Genomic DNA, 23,034 nt, shown 5'->3' with positions numbered 1-23,034 from the left:
CCACTATAATGTAACTGCATAAGATGGACAGTTTACTACTTTTCCTATAGCCCCAAGCCCCAGAACATAGATTGGCTCATGGAAGACCCTCGTATGCATTTACTGAATGAGCTGTAAAAAAAAAAAAAAAAAAAAAAAAGGCAATCAATTAGAGTATGGAAGATGCTGATAAAATTTCTAAGTGGGATTTAACTGAGTGCTTTTACCCTTTCCTTCATAAGGCCTTGAACAATAATAAAGAAAAGACCTTTAATGGGAGATCTAGAATGTGATTTGATGCCTGAGTCCTGTGAGATTAAAGAAACTTTTTGGATACCAATAGGGACAAGCCACCACTGCCGTTTCTTTGGCCTAGAGGAGCAGAAGGAAAGAGGGGAGGATATATTTTAGCATCAAAATGACTAGGGTGAGAGAGTCATCTACACTAATAAAAGAGAAAGATGCAAATTAACCATCACTCTGTCACTCCGCCACTCCGAAACACCCACAAGCCATGCCCACCAGCCAATCAGGAGTGAGTATGCAAATAAACCCAACTAAGATGGCAGTGGCCACAGAGCTGGAGCAAACAGGAGGCTAGGAAAGCACAACCCTTTGGGGGGATGGGGTGTGTTATCCAGTGATTGCCTGAAAGCTCACTATAGTGCGATGCTATGGAGCACTCTGGCAGGCGAAGCCGCAGTGAATGAAATGAGACTTCTTCCCTCCAGCACTACAGACACTTCACTCCCTAACCCTGTTCCTCCGGATCTTAGGGTCTTATTTTGCATGTTTCTCTCTTGGTTGTCTCAGAATCAGATCTTCAGTATTTTAAACTTGGAAACACATTCACATATGCTAAAAAAGGAAAGTGAAAAGCAGTCCCTACAATGGTGTCATAATAAATAAAACATTTCTTTAATGAGAAGTAGTATGAGTAATTACTTTGAGCTTTAGGTTCTAAAAACTTACAAAAATGAAATACAAGTTCCACCTGATAAACTGTTCTGTGTTTCTGCTGTTGTCTCTTTCTGCCGGTTCTCAGGGAGACACATGCTGGCTTTCTGCTGAGACTGGGATCTTTATCGAAGAGTCTTCTAATAAGAAAAGCCACTGCTCGGACACATCACAGGGACGCTGTGAAGTAGCGTAGAGATTGAGGGCTTTGGAGTCGAAGACCGGGGCTTAGCTTGTGCCTTCACTTCTTACCCGCATCTTACCCACAGGCAGGTCCCAACTGCTCTGAGTCTTACCTTCTTCCTCCGTAAGGGGGGGATGATAAAACAATCCAACTTCATAGGGTTACTGGGAGAATCATATGCGTGTAATACTTACAGGCAAGTGTATTAAAGACATCATGGATAGATTTGGGATCTGATCTCCTTTCGTAAGAGATTTATACAAAGAGAATTATTTGAGTTATGCTTTCAAACACACATCTAGGTTCTTTACTGAGAGGATGAGAACTTTCCATTAGAATTTACTAGAGATTCGCATGGTATGACGTCTGTATACTAGCAGAAGTTATCAGCAGAAGCTGCGAAAGCTGATGTAGTTCTACGGAAATCCTCTAAATGCCCACTTAGTTGGTTAACTGTGGTCTGACAAGCAATAGGAGTAGAAACGTAGAAATGCAGAAAAAAGGAAATACAGTTCATATAAGGAAACTACGTGTATCTGAGTTTCCATATTCCAAATATTTTTGGCCATCACCCTGTATATTATCCTCAGGACACAGAGAGGCTGGGACCAGCCTGGTCTGTGGTCTGTGAGTCTTAGGCACGAATGCAGGGAAAGGAACGATCCAATGGAGTGAGCAAGAATAAAGACACCGAGAGCTCAGCCTCCTGGATGAGGAGGAGGACATAGGCCAATGCTTGGTGGAAGGCTTCTTTGGAGAGGAAAAGCGTACCTACTCCGCTTGGACTTGGGCAGGGCTGTAGGAGGCAAAAGGATATTGCTGGTTTGGAGTGTTGTTGAGGTTCTTGGGGAAAGCGAGGAGTTTTTGTTTGATAGCACTGATTTCCTCAGGGTTTGGTCTTAGGCTTGAGGGGCTTGGAGAGGTTTGGAACGGGTCCTGCGGTGAGTCAGTGGAAGGAGTGAAGGCACTGTCAGCAGCAGGGGAGTGAAAGCAGTGTTGGGCAGGGGAGAGCACCCAGCCGTGTTCGTTGCTTTCTCCAGCAATGTGCAGCCACCCAGGACTGGGGGTGGAGAAACTGAGTCTGAGCCTCATCAGACATGGATGTAGGAAGGAAGGAAGGCTCAGGGTCCCAGTGGAGGGAGGCCCCTAAATGAAGATTTAATATGTTTCTCCAGGAGGGAGGCAAGAGAACAAGGTGGGAGCAAAGATAGGGATTCACGGTGAGGCAGATCATTTTGATATTGGTGATGAAGAACCCTTCGTTCTCCCTAAGGAAGATGATCCCAATGAGCCTCCCTGAGGAAGGAAGTCAAGGGTTTTTATGAAGTGAGTAGTGATGAGTCAGAAAATGATGCATCCAGATACCTTTCGGTAGATGCGGAGAAGCGTGCAGAACATGATGCAGTAACTGAACACCTTCAAGGTGCCTGGGCCTGCTTTGTGCCATGCGGTTTGGACAGATTAGATTCACCAGTGTTTTGTTCTCCCCTGTTAGAATTGCTTTCAATTATACATGACATGCTTTTCAGTTGAAATTGAGAGCAGTTATTACTAGCAATAGGTGAGCTAGTTAGACATGATTGGGTATGTTTCTCAGCTGACCTCCAGAATATACTTAGAATGCACAGACCATTTAGACGCAGTGGCTTTAATTGGGTGTGGGCACATTAATGTACGCATATTACGGAAATAAAAAACAAAGCATGCATGCTAGAATATTCCAATTGAGAAATACTCTTGCCTTGCATTTTTTGCTAACATAATCTGTGCATCATTTTGCAGCCTCCAGAAAGGAAACTCACAAAGCTCCTGAGCCTAAATGGATCATCTTTTTCTTAGAATAACTACTGCAGTTTCAGGAAAGAGAATGTCCAGCCGTTGCTCTAACCTTTTTATTGATAGTTGGGAAAGTCGGAACTAGATTTGCTATATCGAGCTCATTAAAAACACTTGAGATTACTCCTGTGTGAATTATGGCGTATATTTGGTCAATATAGATAAAAAAATGTAGTCCTCTTTTTAAAAGGCACATCTATTTTTGCTAATTGTACATAGCAAAGATTTATCTTTTAGGTTTCAGTTGAAATGTTGCTTCCTTAGGGAATCATTTCTAGTCTTAATTGGGCCAGGTGCCCTGGGTGCATTCCCACGGCACCCCCTACTCTCCTTGTCTGATGGCTCATTACACTTCGGCGTAATATCTCGTGTGAACCATGTGCTGGACCGTAAGTGCCATGAAGGCAAAGACAGTATCTGTTTGGTTCCTGCCTCATCCCTAGTAGACTAACCCCAGCCTACCGCAGGGTGGTCCTCGAGAACGATGTGTTGAAAGAACCTATCTCAGGTATCATAGCAAAGTGATGTGGAAAATATAATTAGAATCAAGAAACTTACTGTCTGCTCCCAGTTCTGCCTCTAGATGACTATTTGATTGGGAGCAAGTGTTGGAGCACTCCTTTCCTCTAAAATTAGAGGATTAGAGTAGGTGGTTGCTAATGTTGTTCATAGCTCTATGGTTCTGCACAATTCCATATTGCTGGGCTTGGTTTACATGCCAGTGATACCAACAAAATATTTACAAAGAGCAAATCTGCAAAGGCATAGTGAGCAGGGAAGTTAGTACAGAAGAATTAATTCCCTCTGGCTACTGCTACTATTATGCATTGATTTTTCTAGTCAAGTTCCCAGGGAGATGGGCTGCTGAATAGGGTATATGTGTGTATAATTAATATATATATATATATATATTTGAAAACTGAGGCATGACAATTCCCAACTGGAAAACAGAGTGATGGAAAGGGGGGGCCTGGGAAAGGGGAATAGGATTGACAGGTTTGTAGCCAATAGAAATACTGTCGCCCCATTCAGTTCATTTCAGTGATGTAGGTGTATGGATGTGTGACTGTGGGCTTCCTTTCACCTCTCTGCTCTTGGGAATTCCTTCAACATCAACTTCATTAGTTACAAAAGCAGCAATCCATATCCAGTTTTCTTTTTATGTCAGGACTATTCATGTATAAACTAAGATCCTTTGTTGGAAACACTTGCAATTAATCCCATAAACCAACAAAGCCAAAAATGCAAATTTTGCACTGCCCGCCCCAGCCACCCTGCTGACTCTGAGCCCTGACCACTGTCTATTATTACACAGAAATGAATTGAAGTTCCCACTTTGGGCCTAACCTAATTTCAAGTGATAATAGGCATGGGTTCCCAGAAGCACTCTATGCCTCTTGATAGTAACATCCTAATTTCCTTTTCTGGTAAATGTTTTAAATAAGATTTCAGCACCAAAGGAAATTAACCTTTAAATTAATTGTAATTATAAAATGCCATCGCTGATTTTTGTCTTCAGCCTAATTACTTTCTATTATTTAAACAAACCTCACCTCCTGCGAGCTTCTAGTTTGTTTCTCCTTCACTCCCTGCGACAGAAGGCCACCCAGTCCTGGCGGAGGCCTCCCCAGCCGCCTCTCCGCTGCTGGAACAGCCTCGTTTAAATGTCACCCAGGATTGAGGGTTTCCCTTACACTCGCCTACCTACAAGGAGCTCTTTCAGCGCTCTGCTCACGGTTCAGTTCTGCATACCCGGTGGTCTTCCTTAGAGATGCAGTACTCAGTACCCCCTGCTGTTAGAAAGGAAACAGCTAAGCCCAGCCTCCTGTTTCCATTAGCTGCCTCTTCCAGAAGGAAAGCACAACTGGGCATAATGAAGTGGGCACCCCCGCCAGCATCATTCATTATCACAAGATGAACTTTTAAAGTGCGGTCTCCTTTCTCAGCCCCAGGGCTTTCAGAGTTGTGCTTCCTGTGCCAGCACGCGGTCTGCTTCTCATTTGTTCTTTCCAGAGGGGCCGGAGGGACACAGCAACTTTATTTTTCGAGCACGTAGATCTACACCTGGTGCTAAAAGCATCCTATTTTTTTTGCTGCCACTCAGCTGCTTTCTTTCTCAGGTCGTTATCCATGCGAGTTTCAAGAGATGGTGAGGAAACAGATACAGAACCCCATGACAGGTGGGCGGGGCATCGCAAAATGGGAAGAAAGAAGAAGCAGAATGATCAGAACATCAGAATAGAAGATACTTCATGGAATCATTTCTGTAAATGTCACCACTTCTCCCGTGCACATGCTCTGGCTTTCTTTTCTATTGAGTCTGATTATAACACTTGAATATGATTCTTCTACTGGATGGCTTGATTGTTCTAAATGAAATACCTCCTCTATTACACCCCAGTGAAAGGCCTTCCCCTGCTAGTCTGAATAGTGTCAACATTGATTCGTTATAAACAAAGGCCTCAATATTGATTCTGTAGAAACAAGGGCCTGGTGCTTGCTTCTGTAACACATAAACTAAAGTTAGAATCAAGGTCCCTATTGTATTGTATCAACAAAAGATAGAGAATGAATCACTTTCTTTTCCTCATATTTTTGAATTGGAAACATAAGCCTTATTTAAAGATGACATGGTGCACATGTGTATGTGTGAATGTGTGCATGAGTGTGTATAAAAAGCAGTATAGTATAACGGAGGAGACATTATGAGAAAAGGGGGAGAGTAAGAAGTAATTGTTGAAGAATCAGACTCAACTTTGACCCGAATATCCAAATTGAAAGACAAAAGCTCATTTCTTTTCTCTTCAATGACCACAAGAGGGAGCAATTTAACAGCACGCTGAAAAAGAGAGCAGCGCTAATTTTGGGAGAGTTACTGTAAAAATCGCTCTGTCTCACTGTTGGGGAATGCTGTTGCCACTGACAGGAACTGGAATGTGATTGACAGGAGGCACATGTATACGTGGGCATTTGTTTCAGGGGTTGATCATTTATTTAGTCTCTTACATATGACAGCATGTTTTTGTTTCTCCTTTTATTCCCTTAGAAAATGACAAAAGGGGCTTTATGCTAATTGGTTATTCATTTAATCGGAATAAAGTGGGGTCTAAGGAAATGTCACATTTCCTTGGCAGTTTCCAAATAGTCCAGGAAATGTTTGTGCAGAGCTGAATGATTCATCATTGATTTCCCAGATACTTACTGAGTCCTGCTCTAGGTAGGGGATATGTTAGATGCTGGGGATATAAGCCATGGTCAAGACAGGTGTGGTCCTCAGTGGCATCCCTAACACGCTCTTACTCTGAAGGAGTCAATATGTGCTGTATTGGTGTCAAAAGTTCACAAACAAGCTCGGTGACCTTGGACACATCAATTAGTCCTAATGGATCTATGAAGTTAAGGTGTTGAAATAGAGCCATAGGCAATAGTTTTCCATTGTTTAAAGCCCTGAAGCATTCCTAGTTCAAAAGAAATCTTAAGTAGGACAAAAACTCATAAAATTAAATAAATGCAGAGCTGCTGTGCTTTGGGGAGTTGGGGAAGGAGCAACATGACACCTTCTACCTTGTCCCACTACAGTTCGGAAGAGCATGGCTAGAGATCAGCAGCATTAAAAGTTTGGGGCTCCAGTCTCGGATAATATGGGATTCTGTTCAGAGATGGGGAAAGTAATTGCAAGTTTTGTTTTGGGACGGAGGCTGGCAGATATGGACGATATCATTTCAACAAGTCACTTTCAGAATTCCAAAACAATGCTATAAAGAGATGATAAAACAATAATATATGATGCTTTCATTTGATTGCTTGAGTATGACACTTGAAAAGTAAAATAGACACATAATTCTCATAACTCTACCTGACAACCTGACACCCAAGAAGTTGGCACCTTTTTTTAAACTGCTAATTGCCTGCCCCTGAGGTTATGTATATAGAGTGATTTATATAAGTAACAAGAAAGAAAGCGCAGGCTAACAAACAGATGTATGGTGTGGCCCTAACAACCAGGTAGATGGACAGATGATAGATAGGAAAGAAGGAAGAAAGGAAAGAAGGGAGGAAAGAAGGAAGACCAGGAGACATATAATATGCCAAAATGCTGAGAACCAGTTCAGAATTGTGGGGGCATTCTATTTTTTTATATCTGCATTTTCTATACATTCTGCAGCCAACATGCAATCTTTTATAAACAGGAAGAAACACATATTTTTAAATGGGGGAGTAGCTCTCCCTGCTCCCCCCAGCCACCCCCAGCCTCCCTCACAGGTGGGAGAGTGTATATTGTGCTCAAAGAATTGCATCCAAACCCAATGATCTTGGCAAACAGGAAAAATGATCAAAACATACAGAATGGAGTTCAATACACAGACGCGCAGGCCAGCAGGCTTTAGAAGAAAAAGATCAAACAAAAATAACAGAAAATTATTAGCCTCAGAGAAGTGAATAATTTCCTGTGGTTTGCTTTTCAAATGAAAGATTCTATAAATCGATTGGGACTTTTATCCCAAGGCCAGTGGGTTTAAAGAATTCAGGACAGGTTTTTGTGAACTCGTGCTTGGTTGCTTGGTTCCTGCATGTGTGCGTCTACATGTTTAAACATCTAGAATTCATTTTTCAAAAAATAAGTCCCCTAGAATATATTTTTAAAATGACATGCCATAACCTTTTCCAGATTATTTGACTATTTAATAACACATCAGATCTCTTTTAGAAAAGATAGTGTCTACTTAGAAAAACGGACCCATTTTTAAAAAAGAGGACTGATGTTTAGTTTTAGCTTAGCTATGAAGCAAAAGGTTTATAAGAAAGCATAATAAAAATTGAGAAATGAAATGATTATTTTTTTCTATTATGGATCAGTGATTTTTTTTTTATCTAACGATGCTAATGAAGCAGAGACATATGTTCTTATTCCTATCACTGAAGTAGGCATCTGACTGTGGTGCAGAACTGAGGATTAAATGAGAGAAGAGCTGCATAGTATGTAATAAAAGGCACATCAGACCAGGAATCTCAGAACATCTTATTTCTTCCACAGACTATTGTGAAAGAGAACAAGTTGAAAAGACCAGAGGTCATAAGGAAAACTCAGCACGGCTGGCACCAGATTGTGTGGTGCAGAGCCTGCCACAAAGACGGGCTCAGCAAGGGGTGTCTGCTTTCCTGGAGAAAGCTTTTCCCCCTAAGACACACGGCTGCCTTTTCATGAACAAATCTAAAACAACTAGAGGCCTGGGGCATGAATTCGTGCACCGGTGGGGTCTGGCCGGTCCTCCCCAATCAGGGTGATCAGGCCAGGCCGGCCAGGGGGAGGGGCTGAACTCCCAGTCGAGGGGACAATTTGCATATTAGCCTTTTATTATACGGGACTAGAGGCCCGTTGCACGAAGAGATTCGTGCAGTAGCCCTTCCCTTCCCCTGGCTGCCGGCACCAGTTTTCCTCCAGTACCCAGAACCCAGGCCTTCGCTCCGGCCGGAGCCTTCAGTCATCGCTGCTCCGGCTGGAGCCTTCAGTCTTCGCTCTGCTGCTTCGGCCTATGTATGCAAATTAACCGCCATCTTTGTTGGGTTAATTTGCATACTCTCCTGGTTGGCTGGTGAGTGTAGTGGAGGGATGGTCAATTTACATGTTTGTCTATTATTAGGTAAGATAGGCTGGGATAGTTGTCCCACTCAAATAGGGTCCATGCATCAAGGCATACCCTCAGGAGCAGGATCCCAGGTGAGGAGCTTCTCATTGGAAGGCAGATCACCCTGACCCAAGCAGGAGGTGCTGACCCTATGCTCCTGCCTGGAGACAGTGAGCATGGGGCTCGGGAGGCCGATGGCACTGTAGCCTGGACCCTCTTACCCACAGGAAGCTGATGGGCCAGTGAGCCAAGGTAGCCCAACTCTGTGCCACATAAATATTTTCAAATATCTGGGAGCCAAATGATTGTGTGTGTGTGTGTGTGTGTGTGTTTGTGTGTGAATATGGGATGTTATGAACTGAATTGTGTCTCTTCTCTTCCCCAATTTATATATTAAAGGCCTTATCTCCCATGTTATTGTATTTGGAGATGAGGCCAAGAGGTAATTAAGGTTGAATGATGCCATAAGTGTGAGGCCCTAATTCAATAGGTCTGGTGTCCTTATAAGAAGAATAAGAGACACCAAGGCCATGTACACACGGAGAAGAAAGTCCATGTGAGGACAAAACAAGAAGCCAGTCATCTGTAAGCCAAGGTAAGAGGCTTTAGAAGAAACCAAACCTGCCAACATCTTGATCTTGGACTTCCAGCCTTTTGAACTGTGCGAAAATAAAGTTCTGTTGGCTAAGCCACCCAGTTTTTGTATTTTACCACTGCAGCCCCGGGTGACGAATACTTGGGGGCAGGAGTGTCCCATCTTTCTGTTTGACACCTATGGTCCCAGGGTGGCTGCTATCTCCCTGGAAGCACAGCAGATGGCAGTGGCGTCCTGTGAGTCTGCACAGCCAGCCGCCTCTCAGGCTGTGGCTCTGGCTTAGCTAATGAAAGGCTGTGACTCTGGTTTAGCTAATGAAAGGCTAAGAGACGTAAGCTTCAAGGTCCAGGCTTTTTCATAGGAAAAATCAATAACTTTGCATTCAAATGTCCATATAAATATTCATCAAACTGGGCTCTAGAAAAGCAAATGAGATCCTGTTTAAAAGGAGAAATAAGAAAAACAAAATTCTCAGGCATTTGACGTGCCTGCAATCTCACTCCTAGTTCAATGAGGGTTGATTGCTATTTCACGCATCTAAGTTTGAGTCCGAACCCTCTCCATCACCCCCAGAGGTCTCTGCGGCTCCCTCACCACACTTGCTGCTGAGGTCTGAGGAGTCAAAACTGAGCCCATGGCTGGTCAGCCTCATACTGACACCAAGAACATTGTAATCTTCCAGTTGCCATACTTGGGCTGTTACCTCACTTAGCACCGTTACAGAACCCAAACTGCTCTCTGTTCCTAAGGGGGCTCTGAGGGATGGAAACTTAACCCACTAGGCAGGCGGGTAGGTAGCACCTCCTCCTGCATGACACTCCTATCAGGATGCTGCATTACAAATCCACAGCAGGCAGGAGCAGACAGAGACCCAGCCCTTCCCTGATGACTCAGACATTAAACCTGTCCCATACATCAGGGCTTACTTTCTGTGAGTACACGCACATGCGTGTGTGTGTGTGTGTGTGTGTGTGTGTGTGTTTGATTTTCAACAAGCCAGGATGCTTTTAAAGGATCAAAATAATTTCCTCTGTGACATAATTACCAAAAATTAGACCGAAATTTCAAACCTTTACCCTTAAGCATTGGAAGTCATGTGTTCTAGGCAGAGTCTAGAGATGAACATACAAATGACCAAGACTATGACAATATATGAAAATATTAAATGAAAGCATTGTACTCAATACTCATAACTGTCTGGACAGAGAAGTAGCCCAGAGGAACATCTCCAGCAGGCTTAGTCCTGTGAACTCTAAGGTAATTCTACTAGGATATAAAAATAGGAAAAGTAATTCATATCTTGTCCACTGAGCAAAAATACTAAAATGATAAAACTTGCCTATGAGAAGTTGGGTTAATAAAGGAAGATAAAGTACTGTGGTCAAAATACATATAAAGACATAAGCATTATTTTAGAGTCTCTGGGAAAATAGTTGATTAGATGCTTGAAAGATAAACCTGATCTTCCAAAACATATTTGCCTTTGGCCAAAACTAGATCTAGGGTGAATTCCCTAAAATGTGTTTTCTGGAACTCCAATTCTCTGGAATATTAAGACTTCTTATGAAAAAGCATTCCGTGTTCAGGTGTTTGGGTTATTATTATACTTTTAACTTTTGTAAATTGATGTCTTAACATCTACAAAATGACCACTGGCTGATCCCAAGTAAGCCCTAGCTCACCTAAAATACCTGGAGACTTTATTTATTTTTAGATTTTATTTATTTTATTGTTTAAGGTATTATAAATAGTAATACATGTCTCCTTTCCCCCCCCCATTGATCTCCCCCTGGCCTCCCCTATCCCCCAGCACTTGTCCTCACCCCACCTACCCAGTGTCTTGCGTCCATTGGTTATGCTTATATGCATGCATACAAGTCCTTCGGTTGATCTCTTAGCCCCCCAACCCTCCCTGACGTCCTGCTGTAGTTTGACAGTCTGTTCTATGCTTCTTTGCCTCTGTATCTATTTTTGTTCAATAGTTTATAATGTTCTTTATATTCCACAAATGAATGAGATCATGTGGTATTTAGATAGCCCCAAACTATATTCTTTAATAGTCAAGTGAACATGCACTTCACGAGGTGCCACTTTTACAGTTAGCTAGCTAGTACTCAACCTGCTTAGCCTGCCTTACCCATTTCTTAGATGGAAAAAAACACAGTAAAGGTGTTTGCCCACAGTTTGCTCTCTCTCTCTCTGCCTTGTGATCTACCCTGGAGCTTTCTGTGTGGCCCTATGTGGCATGAAGTGTTCGCCCCAGGACACTATGAGTATAATAAAACTGCAAAACGATTTGTGGCTTCTCGCTGTGATCTGCATTTGACCTCACTATGTGTCATCCAATGTAATACGGCTCAATCGTGGATTAAGAAAAATTGAATATACTTCTTTATTGCAGTGGTCACAAAGATGTGACTGTGTAAATGTACATTCTAAATTTCCAATGTCAAACTTATTTGGCTTTGGGATCTAGTTTTGAGCAGTATAGCTTGTGGAACCAGTATTTCTAGGGTCCCCTCTGGGAGATACTATTCTTGAGAGATACTGATTATCTGTCTAGGTAAGTTGGCGTGTCAGTATTTTCTGAAGTAAAAAATGCACTGGTGTCATTGTGAAATGAAACCAATCATTATAGCCAAAGGAACTCAACTCTCATATGAAATTTAACCTGTAGACTTTCCTTTCATTAAAGATTTGGCACTAAAACACTGCATGGTAATATCTGAATGCACTTCCATAGCTTGTGGGGTCCGTGCATTTAAGAATCCATTAATCTATTACCCCTCCTAACTTGGAATACATCTTTTGTGCATAAGACAAGTACTCATAGATGTCTTCTCTTGCATATTAATTAGACATCTTCATCTCAACCTGTTCAAATGGAACCCATTTTTATATTCCCATTCTATTTTCCTCAAGTGACATTTCCATGTACCCATTCACTTATACCAGAAACCCAGGAACCTATCAGTGTCTTCATTGTCCCTTACACAGTACCACCCATAGCCCATTAACACTCTGTTTCAGCATGTCTCCTGTCATATCTATGCTGTCCCTCTACGACACGGTCCAGACCTCATGATCTCATATCTCAGTCATTGTCATGATGTCTAACAAGTCTCCCTTTCTCTAATCTGTCCCACTGCTTCTGGTCTTTCCTTCACACTGACAACACTGGGATTTTTCTCAAGTACAAATTTGATTATATTATTCTGTTTTTATAAGCTACCTGCCAATTGATTTGCCATCATGCTATACAAAATAAGGTCCAAATTCCTCACTCTGTCACACCATTTTTCTATTGTCTCATCCATGCTCTCTTTTCTAATCTTCTCTGGATGCCCACTTCTAGCACAGGACACAACCCAGTCATATTAACTTGGCTTCTGTGCTCCCAACATGACCAGCTATGAGATGCTTTGGTACTTTCTCACCTTTTACCTGGAATCACCTTACTCTCACACTGGCTACCCCTAGTCATCTTTCATCTATTCATCTTCAAGACCAAGCTCAAGAGTGTAAGAGTATCCTTCTCTATAACGACTATCCTGGTCCCTTTCCTATTTCCCCCCACTATGCACTCTGGAGGGTTTTATACTCATTTGTCCACACGATTGCTTCTTCCTACCAGACAGTAAATTCCTAGAGGTAAAAGATTGTGTGCTACCAATCTTAAAATCTCCAAAGCCTCACAGAGCACTTGATACACTGAAAAATGTTTTACAAATGCTTTTTTAGCAAAAGGGCCATCATTTCCTTTCATACATAAAATAATATAAACTATGTATTGTGTATTCCTCAAATCATCCTGTAACAGAGCAGTGAATTCTTGACTTTTTTCCCCTCTGTCTCAAAACCCCATCATTATGAATATTTTTGGAAACCAAAAAGCATGAGTCCCAATTTTGATTTTTTTCCTGAGTAAATATAGGTACATGGGCAAGTATCCAAGATAGCACTCAGAGAGACTCGAAGTCTTTTTCCAATCCCCCTCTTTCAGATCCTTAGGTGCAAGGGCGGAGTGAAACCTTGCACCTGCTGTTTTTGGAAGAGCAGAGGACAGTGGAGCCACTCGAGGCCTGCAGGAGGGCACCGCCGTCTCAACTCTGGACCAAGCAATAGGACTCAACGCTGAGACTCAGACACGGAGTTCTAGCCACTTGCATCCAAGAGTAGGAACAAAAAGGAAATATAAAAATTTGCTTTCCTAAAGACAAACTTCTTGAATTAATCGGAAGTTAATTCTTGTGAGAGTTTTAGGAACTATTGTTAATTGTTAAGGCTTGTAGTCCTGGGTAAAACTGATTAGTTATCAATACCTAATAAAAGGTTTATAGAAACAGAACAGTCAAGTTAACCAATTTTAAAAACCACTTCCATCTCCAGTTGCCCCTTCCTATTTCCTACTTGAATTGTTATAAGATCTTAACAGTACTTTCCAATAAAAAAGAAATATGTTTTCAAAATGAATCCTTCCCCAGTTGTTTTGATATCCTCTATACTTTTATGAAAACACTTTAGCCCTATGGATACGAAAGGCTTATCGCCTGTTCTAATGACATGTTGGGGGACATTGTCTGAGCACGAGGAAGGCTAGGCAGGAGGCAGTTGGGAAGATGCTTTGAGCTTGAAAGAAACAGAATAGAGCTTTAGTACTTACAGCTGTCCTCTTCTTCAGTTATACATTTCACAACATAACAGGCGTAGATGAACCCTGCCAGCTGAAACAAAACAAAGGTGCTTTAGACAGGGGGCAAAGGCAACAGAACTGGAGCTTGCTGGGGGCGTGACTTTTCAAAGGCAGGCAGTTTAGGACTAGGTCTAGTGTTCCAAGATGGTCCATCAGACGGGATCCTGACTCCAGTGTGGATTCCCGATTCCAGTGACGTCTATCTGCCTGATAAAGAAATATTTTCCTCTGACCTGCAATTATGTGTAAGACTTGCTAATTGCCAGGCAATCTAAAACAAGTTATTGTAGATGCAGGAAAAGGAAAAAGGAATTATGGCCACTCATTAATGCAATAACATTTGCATTTGTGCCAATCAACTTCTAATTTACCTACATGAGCCACTGACTAGCATAAAAACGCTTTCAGGGAAAAATATTAAGGAGATTCCATGGTATGTGGCATGAACACTCTATCAGTAAAAAGACCTCTTATTTAGACCTCAAACAGGAACCGGGCAGACCAAGTCTAATTAGGATGAGGTGGACGCCTGTGGGTGATGAGTATCCCAATGCACTAAAGTCAGGATTGCACACATCACATTGTCTTTTCTGAAACACACCGCAAAAAGGCCCCTATGGGCAGGCAAGTCTTCACTGACTGAAATGGGTCCCTGTACAGGAGCATGGCAAAGTCCTGTGATATCTGTCCCCTTAGATTGCATTCCCTCATATCAGTCTATTTATTTAGTCAAGTTATGAGCACTGCTGGAAGGAAGCAAACTATCATTCCTGATAAGTGGAAAAATTATTACCCAAAATAATCCAGTTAAATAATCTTTTTAAACAAAATAATCTTTAAAAGTATGTCCTCAGAACGACGATGAAGATTATTCACGATGGCATTTCAGAAAAGCGTTGAGTCCTGACCCCCCCCCCCCCCCCCCACAACAGCATTTGGTGTGGGGAAGGGAGGGGACCTTAGGAAAGGCTGCAGCCTCCCATCGGGAAGCTGAGGAGCAGGGCCCTGCGTGATGAGCCTACTGAAGATCTTGTATTAGCTGGCAGCGATCCTTCTGCAAGAGGTGAGCGGAGGATTTTAAGTCGGATGGGACACTGGTAGTGATGTAACGAGCATAGAACTATTTGGAGACAAAGGGGGGTCCAGTTAAAGGAAACTTTAGAAAATCTCTAATTTGGGTTTGAAGGAGAAAGTACCATGCGACAGTTTCAAACTCTCTTCCAAAGAGAACCGGTGTGGTATGAAGCACTAGCTATCCTGGCTCAGAAGCAGTAACCCTGCTCTGGGAGGAATGGATGGGAGAGAAGACTGTGCAACATATTCTTCAAGGGCTTTTGCTTTCAGATCCAGGATGAGAGGGAATGTGTACCCGCCCCCAATGCAGTATCTGAACCAGTGCACAAATAAACAGCTAAATAAAGATACCACCACTGATGTTGTATTAGCAGAGTTAGTTTTCTTTTAAAAAAAAGTCAACCACCAGCATTTTTTTTCATTGAATTATATGTTGCTATTGGCAATAAAATAGTGATAGTAAGAACTATTTTCTTATATAATAGAATCATAAGGATCATTGCTTTTACAGGACTGATTTTTCAAGTACAGAGGATTATTAAAAACAGTGTCTCCCATTTGGTTTTAGCAGAAATTTTGATTTGACCAAACAAAGTCATATGGTGATTTTAGCATTTTCATGGGTACTGGAGAAATAGATTATACTAACACTTAATCTTTTATCCACCAGGACCCATAAAAATCTCTAATCATTGAGTGGCCTGGCCCCATGGATACTCTGTCATTGGTACTTGGATATGATTGTAGCTAGGTAAAGAGGCAGTGGTTTGATTAAATGCCCCAGTCATGTCTATAGCTCCTTCCCTTCCTCCACATGAAGTCCTTACCATCCATGGCTAATTGCTACAGATTTATTAATAATTTATCTCTTATTTTCAGTTTTAAATATTTGTTACTTGAATTATCAATAAAACTTTTTTTTCACAAAATCACAAATTTTCTTTTGATTCTTACTATTTCATCACTTTTGGATATAAAAATGTAGGTAAACAACATTGATAGATTCAGGACCAAAAAAGTTTAACTTTTCATTAAGCTCCTAGATTATTAACTGCACCACTCTCCCAGAATTCAGGGAAGGCGCTGTATTCTGCTTACCAGTGATCTTTTAATTGTGTTTGGTTGCATTCTTTAACTATCAAGGGAGCAGCTTTGATAGAAAAGTAAATCCTGCTGCATTTCATTACAAAAGCTTGCTGATTAAGAGAACTTTAGCTTTTAAATTGGTCTCCTCTAAATACAAATGAAAATTTGTTTTTCCCAAATTAATCAAGATTCATAAACCTCTATTATCTTCTAATTTTCCTACACCATATAAATTTCCAATTAATTTTTACTCCCTCATGGTGATTTATAAAACTCACCTACAGAAGAGGGGTTTCAAATCATTTCTGACAACTCTGACTGTCTCCCATAAAGTGCAACTCTGCTCATTTGCTACCTGGCTGCAAAGATGAACTAAGCTAGGATTTCCAACCTCAGCATCATTGATATTTTGGGTTAAGCAATATTTTGTGAGGTCTCTTGTGCATTATAGCATGTTTAGTAATATCCTACCATCAAGACAGATGACATTTGGGGCAATAAAAATGTCAGCAGAAATTGCCATATATCCCTTAAAGGGCAAAATTTCCCCCGGTGAGCGCCACTGTTTTGGATACAATCCTATCCTACAGGAATTTGCAATCTTGTAGCAAAGATACATATGCGGTTATAATTTGAAGTAAATTGAGATAAGTGTCAGAAGGAAGGAAGAAAATTGAATGTCTACTAAGTGACAAACAAAAAAATCGAATGTCTACTAAGTGGTTACTAAAAAAAGTATGATATTTTTCATGGAATACAAACCCTTCCTAATGTTATACTTAGCTCCCTTCTAGCCTCATTTCCCACCACTCCTAGTCTCAAAATTGATGCCAGTAGTAAGCTGTTTGGTGGTTTGCTGAAATATATCAGGTAGTTTTCCTCCTCTCTTCTTTAACTCATTAGCCTATTCTAACCAACAAAGCATGTGAATGCCCTATGCCTCCTCCCTCCCCAGCCTGTCCAGCCTTGCACCTCTGAACAATTCTAACTCATCCTTTAAGACGGAACACAATTTCTGTCTCCCCCAAGAGCTGGCAATTAATTATCACTGTAAGGTGCAGGTTGGCACATTGGAGATAAACCTCAAGAGATGGAAGGACTTTGAGAGAGGAAAGGAGAAGACTTCTTCCAAGCAGATCTCAGAAAAGCTCTGGGAAGGTGTAAATTATTATTCATGGAGGAGCAGATGGCCCAGTTCTGAGAAGTTTGGGCAATGTGAAGAGTAGTGATGGTGCCCAAAGCAAACAGTGACTTATGTTGTCATAGTAAATCTGAGTACCTGGAGTTAAAATACAATAATTTTATTTTGTTCCTTTTAAAAGGTGGCTAGAATAATAATGAAAGACACTATGCTAGGCAAATATGCAATTATTCTCTTTGAAAAACTCAAAGTATTCCAGTTGTTTTAGCCTTTGGCATTCAAAGCTGAGCTAAGCCTAAATCTGTTTCTTTTTATTCATCTTTTCACCTTGATACATCTAATATGATTTGTTCACTTCTAATTCACCTGATAGGTAATTACATATCATCTTGATACCATTACTGGCTGAAAGGATATATTTTCTCTCTATAACTAAATCAGGTTGAAATACTTTTTTAAAAAATCTACAAACCAAATTATGATGGTATATCCCAGAAATTCACTTAGAAGCTAATAGGTAAGAGGTAATTGAAGTCTATTTGTAAGTGTTTTAAAAGATTCAATTGTAGTAATTGAAAGTATGACAACCTTAGTGTCTAAAATTCTATCATTTGAACTTCTGTTTCCAGGAAGTTGGAATAAATGTACTTTTCTGTAACTCCCCCACTAAGTACAATTAAAACCCTTGGGCATTATATATATAACAAACGTAGGGAGAATCTGAAAGGCAGAAAGAAGGTAGGTTGGCTAGTAATCTTGGAACCCAAGGAAGGACTACCAAAAGTTTATATACTGTATGATTCTATTTTTAGAATATTCTTGACATGACAAAATTATAGAAATGAGGAACAGATTTGTGTTCAGGGACTAAGAAAGGTGGTTGATTACAGGGAAGCCAAGGTGGCCGTAAAAAGGCAGCCTGAGGGATTCTTGTGGTGATGGAACTGTCTGGACACGACTGCATCAATGTCAGTATCCTAATATTGATGCTGTACTATAGTTTTGCAAGATGTTTCCATTGGGGGAAACTGGGTAAAGAGTACATAGGATCTCACTGTATTATTCTGCACAATTGTTTCTGATTTACAATTTTCTCAGATAAAAAGTTTAAAGATTATACATTTCAGTGTACTATTATTAATGTTAAAAACTTTTGTATTATAATTTAAAAATTTTAAATACATTTAAACAAGGTTGATATCTTTATTTTATTATCTACAAAGACATAATTTAATTCTGAGCCCTTAGACCGAATTGAAGTCCACAATAGTTTTTGATGTTGATACAATATCTAATCATTATTCAACACTTTTTGACTGGGAGTGGAGATTGGGGCTGGCAAACACTATTTTTTTTAAATCTACAATTATCTCATTCTCCAACATATTAGTTCTATAATTCGTTGAAATCAAATAACCTATTTTTGTTCTGAATTCATAATTCAGATTCTATAAACCCTTCCTTTTTTAATATGAATTTAAACAGATGGATATTATGCCCTTACTGAATATATTTTTAAGTTGTAGATATCTTATGTGCTCTTTTGCATCTTATTCCATTTATATAATTTGACATTGCTTCAGCAAAGGATTCCAATATGATTATATCAGTGCTATTAATGAAGGTCTTACATATCAATTTAATGGGGTTGATGTATCATCTCTGGTGTCTACCAGGTTATTCTGATCCCATACTATTCCACTGGTTGGACTATTAGGGAGCATGCTGCAAGTTTTTTTTTTGCTATGAATAATCCAGGTGCAGGTATCAATCTACAATAACTCATGGAGGATTACCTTTAGGGCTATTGTGAACGTTCACAGCCTACTGAGTCAGAAAAGCTTTGCAGAGGATCAGAAACATATCTTAATACTGGCCTTTAAGTATTGTGCTGCATCATCAAGCATGACTGTATTAAACATTTTTTCAAAGATTGAATAAAAGTAGATGTACATGCAAACTTGTATTATCTACTTAATGCTGGGAAATGAACCGAACCAAATGCCAACGCTGGCTTCACCAATAATTCCCATTATAAATTGACCTCTGGAAACTGGTAGTTTTTTTCAGGGCAAACTTGCCAAGAAGTTACCCAAGTTCAAAAGAGTCTAATGTTTTAGTAAAGTTGGCAGAGCAAAAGATATTCAGGCAGGGTGAAAGACAACCAATAAAAGTCAATTGTCATCATGGCTAATAGCTCTCTCAGAGTTTAAATATCACATTAACTTTAAAAACTGTATTGAGAGAGTCATTCAGACATTCTATACATATGAAAGTTGGGAGGTGATAAAAGAAATAGCTTATCTAGTTCAATAGAGTCACAAGATGCCTTTAGTTTTTGAGGTAGGATCCATAATGGTATTTCTTAATCAAAACTGTTCATTGAAAGTAACTGACATGTTGTGCACCTAAAACTAATACAGTGTTGTATGTCAGTTATATTTCAATGAAAGAAATGGGAAATGTAATCAAAATACCCTACCACTTTAGGAGTAAAACTAAGTTTAAGGTTGTAAAAAGTCACATATAACAGGGACTCTCATTTATTTATAATGAAACATTTGAGAAAGAAAATGCAGTTTTAAAATGTTCTGTTGAATGTAAACACTCAATATTGTTGGGAAGAAATTTTCAACGAAATAAGTACAAATGCCTTTGTGAGCAAATGATACAAATAACATAATTTTGTTCAGAGATAATAGGGAAACTAAAGCAAAATTAATTCTACTAGTAAGACATATGCAAAAGTAAATTGGCACAACTTAGGTATGTCAACATTAATAGACAAGATGAAAAATTTCAGTGTATTTCATTGGATGGAATGTGCTGTTCCAAGGATGATGGTGGAAATATAGGGCCAAATTTTTCTGAAGACACTACAGCAGTGATGGCGAACCTTTTGAGCTCGGCGTGTCAGCATTTTGAAAAACCCTAACCTAACTCTGGTGTCATGTCACATATAGAAATTTTTTATATTTGCAACCATAGTAAAAAGATTTATATTTTTGATATTTATTTTATATATTTAATTGCCATTTAACAAAGAAAAATCAACCAAAAAAAATGAGTTCGCGGGTTACCTCTGACACGCATGTCATAGGTTCGCCATCACTGCCCTAGAGAGTTGTATTGAATACTAGTTGCAAAAATAACTAATGTTAAAAGAAGATGCTAAAACTATATTAACATTTTTTTCTTTTTCAGAGGTGTTCAATTAGAAGATAAGGAAAATGTAGAATATATACTTCACCTGTGTCTGCAGCACATACGACAACACCATATTTCAAGAAACCATAAGTGAGATGACATCACTAGAATATGTATGTGTATATGTATATGAATATGTATATGTATAAAATATACATGGAGACTATACAGTGGATCTCTATCTGTTTAATGACCTAAACTCTGGGAAGAGCAATGATGATATCAGTTTAGAACTGGAGGAACATTTCAATAGGCATGCTTTAGGTATCTCACCTTAAGCCCTCTTCTCTATGACATTTCAAACTTCTTGAGGAAAATCAACAATGGTCTGAGTATCAAATTTCATAATTATGAAATGAGCAGAGTGGTCCTAGGTTATCTAAAGAGAATTACTGTATCTCAACAAGGGAGGTGAATAGCCCTGCTTCCATCTGGTCTTGTCAGTCAAAATGCTGACAGTGTTCAGTGTTGGTGCCACAGATGAAAGGAGACATCTAAACACAGTTGTAACCATACTGAAGAGAGAGAAATGAGATATGATGAGTAAACTCCTGGCTCATAGAAGCTTCTCAAAAAACATTTTGATGATGATGATGATGATAATGACAACTATGACAACGATGATGAAGGAGAATCCCCTATACAAATTGGTGGTTAACTGCTTCCTGGGAACATCACTGAAAACCAGATGACCTCTGTGATCACTTTACCTCAGATATTTTAAATGTAAAAAATGAATAAGTTATCATTGCTTAAAAGTAGTCCATTCAGATGTTTTCTGTGTAAATAGGCAGTTAAATTAGCATTTGTCAAAGGACAAAGTGAATACCTCAACCCATGCTAGATTAATGAGTATCCTGTATTCTTCCATGTTTAAGTAACTGTGAGGAAATATATCAAGCCATTCACTATTTGGGAGATGGTGAATAAGACATTATCTTTGGTCTCTAAGATTCTGTCTTACCGACAACTCTAGGGGAGTTGGGAGTCTTCTAGGATCCCTGTTTGGGCAGCAGTCATTCCTTCCAATTTCATCTGAAGATATTAAATAGCTTAGAACCCATTAGAGACCTTTCTGGAATTGGCCAATTATCATCTTCACAACTAAGAGTTAACTTCCAGTTAAGTGTTTCTTGACAAAAATACAGCTAAAAATCATGTCATGAAAGTATCATTAGGATAGCTACACATTGACCTCCAACTCTTTGCTGGTTTTATGGATGTTTAGGCTATGCTTGGAAACACAGGCTATCCTTTCATAGTCTAGAATCTTTGGCCTAGGCTGATTGGCTATGTTACTGGATATAAGAAAAAGTCAATGCTGCCCAACGTTGATGAATCTTCTTTTGGCAGATGAGTGCCAGAAAAGGTGATACATGATAAACTCATCATTATCAAAAATAATTTACTGACTAACAGTATATAAAAATGATACCAATAAGAGTAAAAAACTAAATAAAAAGGAGACATTACTAACTGTACTAAAAAAGAAAAAACTTACTGTACTGAAAAATAAAAAAAAACTAAATAAAAAGGGTCAGTAGCACATACCAGCTAGAGAGAAATGTTGTTTCAAAACGTTGTAGTAAACTTAAAATACAGTTAAATAGGAACCTTAGAGCAATAGGTCTCTTTACCATGGCATCCTTGGGAATAGCTTTATGCTCCATGAAAAGGTATTGTATGTAGCATTCAATGAAGCTTACCTCTGAAACAGAGTACTAGGTGCAATATGTGGCAGAGGAAGATGAGTGGTTGTGAAGGCAGCAACAGAAAAAGAACCCCCAAAGGGAATAAGATATGGATTGGGGATGACACAAATTTGAAGACAAGGTTTTTCCCAAAACAATTTCAAAAGGCACAAAACTGAATCAAAGTGTCACTTAAAAGGCTTGCCAATTCTATCCATGTGTAGCAATAAAATCTAGTTGGACTGAGTAATTTGGGAGTCAGAACTTGGCTATGATTGGTGTTCTTCACAGATCCTTTCTTCTTTTCTATCCAAGTTTCCTGATTTTCAACCTAAATCCCAGATTATCTTCTTCTCACACAACTTACAGTAGTATGAGAGTAAAAGACACTGTGTCAACTACCTCATAATGAAATGATTTCATTAATTACTGATGACACAATTATTACCATTTGGGAATATATAAGCTAGGAAAAAATGCAACTGCATTTGTGCTTTACTTTTTTATTTTTCAATGTTTAAACCTCAAAACACTGATTGCCTAACTAACCCTGGCAATGATTGGGAGGTAGAAAAGGAAAAGCTAGTGATTAGTGTTTAATGTTCAGGTAATAGCTAGCATTGTGGGAGTGCCCACTATATTCTGAGCACATGCTAACATCTTTATAACTATTGTTCTACCTATTCTTTCCAGAACCAAACAGAGTATTTCTATCATCACTATTATTTATAAGTGAGATCACTGAGGCTTAGTGAAAGTAAGTGATGTCCCAAGATTAAGAAATAATTAGCAAAGTACTTGAATCTGTCTCTACAAACCTAAAATCCTATGTTTTTTCTCTCCTAACACAGTATTGTTAACTTATCCAACTGGTAAAACTAACTATACTCTAAAATGAAGGGAACATAAGATTGCAAAAATCTGAGTAAATTCAAATTCAGAAAAGAAAATTTCTAACATGAAT

The 23,034-nt window shown here is 39.5% G+C and overlaps 1 protein-coding gene across 4 annotated transcripts in view; it reads right to left on the bottom strand.

Annotated features, from left to right (window-relative positions):
- Positions 1–23,034, bottom strand: part of NKAIN2 (sodium/potassium transporting ATPase interacting 2) — a 783,533-nt gene that overhangs the window by 12,461 nt on the left and 748,038 nt on the right. For all 4 annotated transcript variants that reach the window (XR_011471813.1, XR_011471812.1, XR_011471814.1 and 1 more), the window contains exon 5: positions 13,842–13,902. Coding sequence is in view for 1 of the 4 variants with exons in the window: in XM_070417620.1 (XP_070273721.1) it covers positions 13,842–13,902 (61 nt within the window). In the remaining 3 variants the exon portion in view is untranslated. The remainder of the gene's footprint in view (positions 1–13,841; positions 13,903–23,034) is intronic.

This window comes from Myotis yumanensis, unplaced genomic scaffold, assembly GCF_028538775.1.
Source record: "Myotis yumanensis isolate MYYU_CA2020_CCGP unplaced genomic scaffold, mMyoYum1.0.hap1 SCAF_6, whole genome shotgun sequence".
In the NCBI taxonomy this organism is placed as follows: Eukaryota; Metazoa; Chordata; class Mammalia; order Chiroptera; family Vespertilionidae; genus Myotis; species Myotis yumanensis.
This window is presented reverse-complemented; position numbering and strand designations above follow the sequence as displayed.